This window comes from Athene cunicularia (genome assembly GCF_003259725.1).
Source record: "Athene cunicularia isolate RWA chromosome 1 unlocalized genomic scaffold, athCun1 chr1_part2, whole genome shotgun sequence".
In the NCBI taxonomy this organism is placed as follows: domain Eukaryota; kingdom Metazoa; phylum Chordata; class Aves; order Strigiformes; family Strigidae; genus Athene; species Athene cunicularia.
Window position 1 is genome coordinate 67,369,228 of NW_020799092.1, and position 10,910 is coordinate 67,380,137.

General features: G+C 42.1%; 1 protein-coding gene and 1 long non-coding RNA gene across 4 annotated transcripts in view; one reads left to right on the forward strand and one right to left on the reverse strand.

Annotated features, from left to right (window-relative positions):
• Nucleotides 1-6,940, forward strand: part of LAMB4 (laminin subunit beta 4) — a 42,539-nt gene extending 35,599 nt beyond the window's left edge. Inside the window, exons 29-34 of one of the 2 annotated variants that reach the window (XM_026868345.1) lie at nucleotides 578-722; nucleotides 2,536-2,743; nucleotides 3,369-3,507; nucleotides 3,743-3,919; nucleotides 4,905-5,058; nucleotides 6,442-6,940. In XM_026868345.1, the coding sequence (XP_026724146.1) occupies nucleotides 578-722; nucleotides 2,536-2,743; nucleotides 3,369-3,507; nucleotides 3,743-3,919; nucleotides 4,905-5,058; nucleotides 6,442-6,581 (963 nt within the window). In that variant the 3' untranslated portion in view covers nucleotides 6,582-6,940. Of the gene's footprint in view, nucleotides 1-577; nucleotides 723-2,535; nucleotides 2,744-3,368; nucleotides 3,508-3,742; nucleotides 3,920-4,904; nucleotides 5,059-6,441 lie in introns of those variants that run through there. The other variant, XR_003400402.1, reaches the window with a different exon arrangement.
• Nucleotides 5,170-10,549, reverse strand: LOC113491436. Of its 2 annotated transcripts, XR_003400404.1 has the most exons (4): nucleotides 10,169-10,549; nucleotides 8,346-8,420; nucleotides 6,401-6,464; nucleotides 5,170-6,088 (listed from the first exon to the last, which is right to left on the reverse strand). It is a non-coding gene; the product is annotated as an uncharacterized LOC113491436 (long non-coding RNA). The 2 variants fall into 2 exon arrangements; XR_003400403.1 differs by having other exon boundaries at nucleotides 5,170-6,464.
• Nucleotides 10,550-10,910: the final 361 nt, after the last annotated feature.

Sequence of the window (10,910 nt, forward strand, 5' to 3'; positions counted from 1 at the left end):
GTACATGTCAGAGAAGTGGTACCTGTGCATTTCCTTAAGGCAAAGCATAGACCCCATCAAAGCAAAACTGCTGGAATTCAATGATTAATCTAAAGTTCTGATTTAAATTATGAAGAATACTAATTTAATGGCAAACTGTAACTTTTAAAGACAAGCCTTAAACTCTATCTTCCTTATTTGTGGCCTCTTAAGTGTATTAACAGTAAGTACAATGTGAAAAGGCAAATGAAATTATGTGCCTTTTCTGTACTGAATCTGATTACTGACATGCTGCAGTACTGCAATAGAATATAACAGTCAGCACCTTCTTTTAGAAACAGAAGGGGCTGTGTTTTAGCAGTGGTTGAATAGAGAAAACAAAAATACTTGATTTAGGCTTTTTTTGAGACCAGATGAAGGCTGTGATGTAGCAGCTTCTGGAGTTCCCCAAAGGGGTCTCCTACTACTTTTCAAAGCCACATCAAGTGGTTCCAGCTGAGGCTTGGATAAAAATTATTTTTGTCTCAGAGCTCAACTTGCCAAACAATGATAGATAACCCCCAGAAAATGGCACTGCTATTTCTAATTATATTTCCAGGTTGAAAACATTAGAAAAATGGCAGAAGACAGCAAGTTGGAAGGCTCACAATTTGCTGGGGAACTGGAGAGGGCTAAGAATCAAATTGAAGTTGACAGAGAGATCACCAAGGAGTTAATCCAAAAAGTGAAAGACTTCTTATTAGGTAAACATGCAAAGTTCTTTCTGACTAATTTTTAATGTATATTCCAAAATACTATAGAATAATAGATGGCCAGAAAATGATCTAGCTGTATACACATGAAATTTTTTCTCCTGACCTGTGAGATCTTTTGCAATCCCTTCTTTTCTAGTGCTTCTTTCTCCCAGGTGACAGTAGTTTATATTAATTTTCCAATAGATCTGTTACATTCTGATTGTCATCCTTTATTGATGTACTTAATTGAAGCATGCAAATAATCTCCTCAGTTCCTGGTTTATCTGAGCAAAGGACTACTAAAATAATTTCATACAATCTATAATGACCAGGCATGTCCAATGCATGCTCAGATTGTTATTCCACCCCCTTCTTCCAGGCCCATAAATAGAGGCTCTCTGTAGGGAGCGTGGGAATTAGGGCACATACCACTCTATCGTCTCCATAAAGCTGTACATAGCTCGAGGAATCAAAGGGTTCTGGTAGAACTTCACAGCTCTCATAAAAAAATAACAAAACAACCATATATACCCTAAAACTTTTTCCACCCTCACAATTGGAGAAAAATGTTGTAAGAAATGGACCCTGTTTTTTTACCAGATGCACATCAAAGGAGTTCAAATGTGGTAGGATTTTTTTTAAATCTCGTGAATGTAATGGATCTCAAAAGTTTCTAAGGATTGCGTTGTTGGCAGTCCTTTGGCATTCATACTTTTACATCCAAATGGGAGTGAGGGCAGAAGACAGAGGACTTCCTCTGTTCAGGAACATTTAAGTTATTTTACTAAATTAAAATAAAAACTCCATTTAAATCCTTAAGATTATCAGATTTGTATTTGATAGCAATTGAAAATTCCACCTTTGGCTCATCTTTTATGTTTCTTAGTAAACATATGGCATTTACTAACAATTATAAAAGCATTTTTTCATTATTTTTTTTTTTAATTGAAATTTAAGAACAGTAACAGCGGAGATGCATATAGTTACATTAAATCTGCTGTACTCCACATTGATGTAAATGGTAATTTTAGAGGAATATATTTCTATAGAAAATAGCTCTCAGGAATGCACTACTGTTTGCATAGTAAATGTCTTCTATTTAATTCTCTGGAGCACTAGCACAAACATTTAATATGTTTCAACTGTTTTATCACCCAAGGTCTTGTCTATAAAGGGGAGTGAGCAGAAAACAGAAGTGATGATGAGACTTCACAAGTCTCATTGACTAACTCTGTGTGCCTTGCCTCTTAGCAAAGAACTAGGAAGGGCTCATTTGTAAGGGGAGTTGTCAAAATACATTTTTTTCTACTGTAAATTCCATCCTATCTAGGTCTGACCCAAGTTCCCTTTGTAGTTTATCCTTTCTCATTAACCAGTGAAGGAAACACTTTCTCAATCCTGTGGCGACTGCAGGGAAGGGATTACACCCACCAGCCAGCTTGGAAAGCTCCATTCACACCCCAGTCTCTCCAGCACCTCTTTGATCTGGATGCCATGGAAGAAATGGGCTCTGACACATCTAGCTGTGCTGTGCGCTGATTTAAAACCTTCTGTGGGCTCAGTTCTACACCAGAATTTTAATAACCCAGTTCAAAGTGGGTTCAAATCCTCATTTTAGCTAGTTCTGACAACACTAACAGCAGTACCTGGAAGCATAATATTAAATTACAAAATGCTGGAGATAATTCTCTTACCCCCTTGCTGTGCCTGTCAGCTTTATTCTCCCACATAACTCAAAAAGTAGGCAGCCATGATGATCATTTACATTTCACTGGGAGGAAAGAGCTGCTCCAGTATACCCTCAGCTCCATTTCTGTTGCAGATGAGAGTGTGCCTCCAGAAGACATTGAGAAGGTGGCAAATTATGTTCTACAAATAAACCTTTCCATGACTCCACGAGAGCTCACAGGCATGTTTGGCAAAATCAGGAGCATTATGAACCACTGTGAGAAGTACAAACTGAACGCAAATGAAATAAACAGAAAAAGGGAGGAAGCTCAGATGCTGCTGGTGGAGGCACAAGATGCCAAGTGAGTAGGGTATTCTCGTATTGATGTGCCAACTCCAGCTCGGGTTGCACTGTGCATGGTAGGACTGCTCCATACCCCAGGCAGTATCTTAGCAATACTGGAGGGAAAGTTCAGATGACAGCAAATTTCACCTTGCCATTTCCACAGGGCCTCTCCAGCAGGAGTGAGCCATGACCACTTGGGCTGTGGGAGCCAACATGCTGCAAGGAGGCAGCTCCCTCCAGCTCTTGGCTCCTCTGCCTGCTGAGTCAAAGAGGCCAAAGCAGCTACTTACTTCCATGTTGGACCTAGTGGAGCATTACATCTGATTCACTGGGAGGTTTAAATATGGGTGAGAAAGAACCAACAAGAATTGGGGAGGGAGAACCTATGAGTCTTCCATACTAGCAGTGCACCAGCAGGCAGCCTGCAGCATCCAGCTTCACCTTTAATACAGCAGCTTGTGTGCTCCCCCACCAAATCCCTTACTGAGGTTTTGCTTTGCCAACTTACAAACCACAGTTTTAACGGTTGTTGTTGGCCTTGAGGGAACATTTCTGCATGGGAGCATGGGTGCATTTGAAACATGTTCTTGCTCCGCTGTCCACACCGTGATACTACACGCACTTCTATTTGTCCATTTCAGCAAAGCAGCTAAAGCTCTTCCACGTGTGGATGAAATTAATAATAAACTAAAAAATGTTGTGAAGTCCCAAGAACACTCCAAAAACACCTTCGTAAAGTTAAATGAAGAGATACAAGGCATCAGAACACACATCTCAAAGGTATCTTGCTGTAAATCTCTTAATTTATTTAGTATATACATTTTAGAAAAAGATACTTCATCTTGAAGTTTCCTTAATGCAAATTTAAATAAAACCAGAATGTGGTACAGATATGACACTGATTCCATAACATTTAATGGTCTCCTCTTCTTAATCAGTTGACATTAATCTCCCTCATTAACATGCTGGATGGATGTTGCATAAGAAACCACAGCCTTCAATTGCTCTGTTTTAGGCTGAGAACCAAGTGAACAAGACGAATGACCAACTAAATGACTTGTCAGCAAAACAGTCTGAGATGGAAAATGAAATTGCCACATTGCAGTCAAAAATGCTGATGAACAAGAATCAAGCTACAAAGGCAAGAGCAGGGGCAGAAACAGCACACAAGCGAGCCCAGAATATTGATAACGTAAGCGTTTGTCACGTGTTAAGGGAAAAAAAGGTCCCTCCATGTTTCATAGAATTTTTGATTCAGAAGTGTAATTGTGCTATCCTGCTCTCCTCAAAACTGTTAACATTTTCCTTATGCCATGCAGTGTAAAATAAAATGTCACAGCTTAAGAATAATTTCTTTTTTATTTTAAGGCTTCTGGTGTATAAGACTTCTGTTTGCTTGAATGAAAGAAAACATACACATTTCTCTGGCTACGCCGTGACATTTTTCCTTGCACTGTGTATAAGATGCGTAGTCACCATGGGCACCAGTAAACACAACAGAGCAAATCACAAAACCAGATATTAGAATACGTGAGTGATGGAAGCAGCATGGCCATTCATCATGTGCCATTCTCCTTCAGAGAAATTGCTGTGGGAATTACTTGGAGGTTTTGGTTGGCTGGGTGCTTTTCAGTAGCTTCAATTTTTAAGAATAGAGCTAAAAATTTGCTAAAATGGTGAGGAGAACGAGGCATCCACAGCACAAGCTTCGAGCATTACCAAGCTTCCAGGTTATAAGAAACCTAGTCAAAATCTAAATTGCAGCCTCAACAGCAAAGGATTAGCCAGTAAATATTACTACAGTCAAAAATGTTAAAAAACACATTGCTACAGATAATTAGTTAAATTTGAATTAAGCCTCATGGCAAAAGAGAAAAGCCTTGTCAAAAGAAGTAAAAACAGTGTAAGCTTTCAAAATCTTGATCCATGTTTTCCTTACATCCTCATCCTGCCTGTAGATTGCTCCTCTGGCAGTTAGTTTTAATTGATTTCTATCAGGTTTTGCAAAGCATTGTTCAATGTATACTCATTATGGATTTTTTTTTTTAAAAGATTTAAGAGAATAAGAGGTTTAGAGTTTGGTTCAGAGAGGATATTTAAAAAAAGTATAAAAATCTCCTTCAGTACACCAGATTAATTATGAGATGCTTTCAAACTGATGAGATGCTTTGTTACAGGAATTTGCTGACATTAAAAGAAAGTACACCATGCTTCAAGAAAAGCTAAAAGCCCAAGGACCTCCAAAAGTAACACTAGAAAAAGTGAAGCGGCTGAAAGAAGAAGCAGAAAAACTGGCTGAAGAGACTGAAAAAAAAATTAAAAGAATAACAGGTGGTGTTCTCACTTCCATAGCGAGCAGTGAAAATTGTGACAGTCATGAACTAAACAGAAGTCCTTGCCCACAAACACTAGCAGCCTAGGTTCACCTGAAATTGGGTTTAAAACAATTTAGCTGGTGAAAATCCCTGCTTGAAGCTACTCAAACATTTTAAAAGTAGTTGAATTGATTCGGCTTATGTACTTTTTCTGACATAAATTGGTTGCTATAAGCAGAGTTTAAGAAGTGTCCACACAGGGACTTGCAGTGATTCGATTCAGACAGTTTAAAAACAAGACAAGTGCAAAATCTGCATAAAACTTGGCTCCAGATTTAGCTGGAAGCCTTGACTTATGCATTTACTTTGGGCATTTGGACCTTAAATCTTTCCTCTGTGCTCTGTCTTTTCTTACATTACTTGAATGATAGCTTCTGTTATAGAGCTGCAGGGTAGATCTTTTCCACCAGTCCATACTCATTCCCCTTCAGACATTATCTCTGAGCAATGGCAGAACAAACCAGGTACAAATACTGGCTTGTGGAGGCTGAAGCTGAGGTGCCCTGGGCCTGTGGGGCCATGGCCAGGAGGCCGGGGGTCACAGGCAGCGGAGACCGCAGCTGCTGTGGCCATACCAGCACCGGTCCTCCACTGTGACCCTCAGGTGGTTTTAGAGAGTCACCAAAAATGAAAAGCACATCTCATGTAGTTGCACACAGGGAACCTAATTCTGCTTATAGTGAAGGTCTGGGCACTCCCACTGGGATTCCTTGGGCCTAGGATCCTGCCGGGCTCAACATCCGAAAATACCATGTAACTTCAGTAAAACTGAAGCATAAACTCCATCCCAGGAGCAAATTCTGCAGGACAAGGTCTGAATAAGTATTTCAAGCATATACCTTGAGGAGAAGCATTAAGAGCATCCCAGTCACTCCAAATGCCCGGATGATAAGTGCCTTGGAAACAGGCAGTGAACAATGTGGTTTTGATTCATTAACAGTATGTTTACACTGGTGTAGCTTCACAGGGACCAGAAGAAAACATTCCTGCAGATGAGGGAGACCTAAGCCCCTTGCGCCTGATTCTAGGCTTTACACATGTCAGTGGACATACTGTTCCTCTGAGTGTTTCTATTTAAACCAACTCCTTTAAGAGATCCGTGTCCTGCTCTACCCCAGCTGATGGACAAAAGCACATGCTGAGAAATTAATTTCTTTAAGGCTGTCACGTTTCTCCTGCTATCTGGAAGCCAGACTTTTCCTTCCAGTTGCATATATAACATTCCCCATTTGAAATGGTCTTATTGCCTCTAAAACTGCTGGGAAAAGAAATGCTGTTAATCCCTGAATTTTACTTACACAACAAATATGAGCATCATTGCATGTCTCTGCTCTTCCAGATTTGGAGAAGAAGCTTCAGGACCTGAATCAAACCAAACAAGACAAGGCAGAGCAACTGAGACAACTGGAGGAACAAGTGATAGCCATTAAAAATGAAATCACAGAGCAGGAAAGCAAGTATGGAACATGTAAAAGTTAGGGTCTGAACAGACCATCAGGTAAAATGTAACTGAAATCTCTGTTCCACCTCCTGAGCTTCCCAGCACAGAGAGCTGTCCTCTGTAAATACAAAAGGTGCCGACAGTACTTTGGCACAGTGAATAATGTAATTTTCTCTTGTTTTTTTTCCATATGAGTTTATATGGAAACAGGAAATACCTTTTAATAAACCAGCTGATTAAGTAATCAGGATGTAGTCTTTGCAGGAGCTCTATAATACACTCCTGTGCCTAGGGCTTCTCACTGTAACGGGTTGGAAACGCAAAAGGAGGATTGCTCAGAGAGCTGCAAATAACTGCCTCAAAGACAGACTCCCAACACCCTGTCTTCTACTGAACCCTTCAGTAACCTCTGGCAGTGCCACAACCCCACACGGGGCTGCACAGGCTGGGCTGGGGTGATGCAGATGAAGGGCTGTGGGCTTCAGTAGCCATCCCTGCTGACAGCTGGCGGTCCCCAGGGTACTGTCACTCCTCCATCCCCATCTCTTCACTGAGACAGATCAATGGGAGCACTAGGAACCCCTGACCATGTGGGGGTGCCCCTCTGCTCACTGAAAATGCACAGCAGTGGGCAGTACCTCCCTGCAGAGCTGGGCCGTTAGAGGTGGGCGACAGGGAGCCAATTCCCCAGTGCCCACTGGATGGCAGTGCACAGATGCTTAATGCCGAAATCAACTTCAACATCATTTCTTTGGCGATGCCCCTCATGCAATGCCTACTTTCCTTATGCTTATAAGGGCTTTCCCACTTTTTTAGTTAATGCAGCCAACAGCTGGAGAATAACTCCCACTCTTAGGTTTAAGCAGTGAGTCTAAAGGACCACAAATGTTGAAAACCAGTTTCTCCAGCTCTTCTCCCACATGCAGCACTTCACAGAAGTCAGGGTTCACTCAGCAGTTTCTAATAACCATAAACACAGGAACTGTCCTAAATTTTAGTTTATAATTCTTTTTTTTTTTTAATATAAAGAAGGAGACTGGGGCTAAGCAAGTGCTACAGAAGGGCTACAGTTTTAAAAAGATTGAAGGGAGCTACACCTGTTTCAAAATTCCACCCTTGGTATACATACTCTTGCAGGACACTGAACAGACTAAAGATGGCTTTTCCTCAGTTAAAACCAGCCATGTCATTCCCGGCTGGACTGTCCCACAGTGAGCATCCATCATGGGGTGAGGAGCCCAGCACTGCTTTAATGCTCAGATGCAGCCCAGACCACATCTGCAAAATGAGGAATGCTCTGCAGAAATACAGGGCTCTTAACATCTATAGCCAGCACCCATAAAACAATCCTTATCTAAAAGCAAGCATTGTTTCGATCCAACGGAGATAAACCCTCCATAGTTATCACTCTGAGTTTAGGAGAGCTAAAGTAGCATTTGTATGCAGTGGGGGGGCTTGGGATGGGAATTGCTGGCAGGGATGAGATTGCAGAGATATTCCTCTAACTCAAACCAGCTGTGCTCCAGGGCAATGTGCAACACGCATTACCCATATAATAGCTTGTATTGTGAGAATGATGGAATCAAATTATAACTTCGATATAATCTAACAAAGACCTGAATGCAGGCATGCGTGTAATTTGCGGTTTATCTTTTTCTGAATTTTAGCACTTAAAAAAAAATAATCTGTGGGGTATGAGGCTTCTTTAAAAGTTACTATGCTGTAATCAGATGAGTGTATTTAGATTGACTTTGCCATAATGAAATCAAGCATCTCTGTTATACTCGGAGCACACAACTCACCACGCTGCTCACATGTGGGTCTCCAGGTAACAAAAGATTTCCTGCGGGTTTCAGAGTGGCCCTGGTTCACTGCACCTGAAACAGATAAACTGAAGCGCTTAGACAGAAATTTCCAAATGCATATAAACCAAAATTATGTCATTCGTTGCTTTAAAAATCTGCATTCACAAGCAGAAAGTTGACAGAGAACTTCCTTCTAAAATCCACTGTTGACTGTGAGAGTTGCCATATGTCTTTCAACAAGCCGCAAGGATAAGAAGTCTGTAAACACAAGGCAGTTAAACAGGCCTGGAGGGGAGATGTATCCATGGGGGAAAACAGAAATCGCTAGCAGAAAAACGGAAACAGGAAGAAGAAAGCGTGGAGTCTAACCTCCCCTGCCTTCCTCCAAGCATGCTCAGACACACAAAGCGAGCAGACCCAAAGAGACCAGAAGCTACAGAACACCAAATCCATCCTGTGACAGATTCTGACGTTTATAACTGTGCAGCATTCCCTACTGGAAGTGGTGAAAAAACTTTTACGCTGTTTTTACAACATTAATTTGTGGGAAAATGCTGTATCTGGATAAAAAATACCTATTTTTAGTTCCCCTGGCTCTCTTTCTTGTGGGCAGAAGTGGCTTCAGAAAACAGAAAACTGTTTCTTGAAAAAAAATAGTGAAATCAGTATCTTGCTGTAGAGCAATTTGACTTCAGTGACATTAATGAAAATGCAAACAGCACTTAACCAAACCCACATATAATCAAAGATATATTTAATAAAAAATTATCTCAGCAGCTCTTTTTGCTAGGCATTCAACCACTGCAATGTTATAAGCAAAGAGGTGATCAAGTGCTTCCCACTGAGGTTAAATGCTGAAATTTGTTTCTTTGAGATGACTTCCAACCCAGCACAAACACAGACACCCCAGGACTGTAAAGCTGCTTCACCAACCACAAGGATAGGACATGACACAAAACTGATTTTTTATCATTTAAAGAATCAAATTAAAATACTCCCACTTGCTACTGCTCATGAACACTGCAGAGAAGGACAGACACAGACAAGTTCACTGCACCTAACTACCCACACAGTAAATGTTGGTGGTTTCAGCTACCTCTGAAAAGTGACCGCGGTTACGGGTGACGGTGCCCACCCCAGCACATGGCTGCAACTCTGACTCAATCCCTGATGCCACGCCTCAGGGTCACCCCCGGGCTGGAACACAGTGCATTGTTGTGGCAAGGCATGAAAGAGTACAGAGGCAAGGAGCTCCAGAGGGCAGCTTTAGCCCATTTTAGGTTTAGGGGAGGATAGGAGTTCTATAAGGCAATGAAACAACAAAAAATAAAAATAGGAGGAGAAAACTTCAATAAAAATTGAAAAAATATGGGACAGAAAAAAATCCAGCGGGAATGAAACACTCTGTCCTCACACAGGCACACATGGAATGATGCTGCTGCCTGTGTGCCATGGACCGGAGGAGTTTCTAACCACAGCAGAGTAAAACACTTTCTGTTAGTGTGACAAAAATGTTAGTTGTACTGAAGCTTAAAAACAAAACCATGCTGTGATTTATATGACAGTATTGTGAAACTGAATTAGTTTTGTGAATTTAGAAGACCACATTGCAGAAGAGGTTGTGAATTACAATACCTGCTCTGTCAACTTCAAATAGTTTAATTTCCTGGATATCTTTAATGAAACAACCCCACAAGTTCTTCAGTCATGAGTCCTGGGTTATGTTTCAGACCTGGTGTTTAACCTTTAGGGCAAGTCACTTGGTATCTCTCTGTTTCTGCTTATCCATCTGTAAAATGAGAATGAACATATTTACCTACCTCGGCAGGGTTTGCTGGGACAGACAGACCACGGTGTGTTTCCACTCTGGCACTGCAAATAACGAGGGCAAAGTGTTCTTGAGGGACACCAGTACCTGGTAAAGATTTACACAAGTTTACGTGTTACACGTCCGCAGGCAAAACTCAGGTCTATAAACCCAGGCATCTGTCCCAGCCTGCACCCAGCCAGGGCTGCACTCTTCAAACATATCCATTCTTCATACTCGATCCTTGGTGTTTATTTATCAGTAAACCTTTCCCCTGGGTGCTGAGGGGACTCTGCCACCAGCTGACAAAACCCCGTGTCCCCAACAGAGCCCAGGAAGCCGAAGCAGGAGGCTGGGAGCAGCTCCGGCACAGCCATTCACCCCTCGCAGCCGCCCCAGCCAAGGCAGCAGCACCACATGCTCCCTGCTAAGGAGGAACAGCCTAGAAGTGGCCAGCCCTGGCCTGACCGGCCACTCTGCCTGCCCCAGGGCTAGACTCAGCTGTGTGTGGCTGCACGGCTGCCATCCCCAGGAATCGCACTCCTGAGCCATGTGTGCTGGCACCACAACACCGCAGGATTTGGGGCTGTTGAGCATCATGCACGATGGTTGCCAATCCCCTGGCCCTTCACTGGGTTTGGGGCCTTGCTGCATGGGTATGCACTACCATCCATCCATCCATCCATCCATCCATCTATCCATCCATCCATCCATCTATCCATCCATCCATCCATCTATCCATCCATCCATCCATC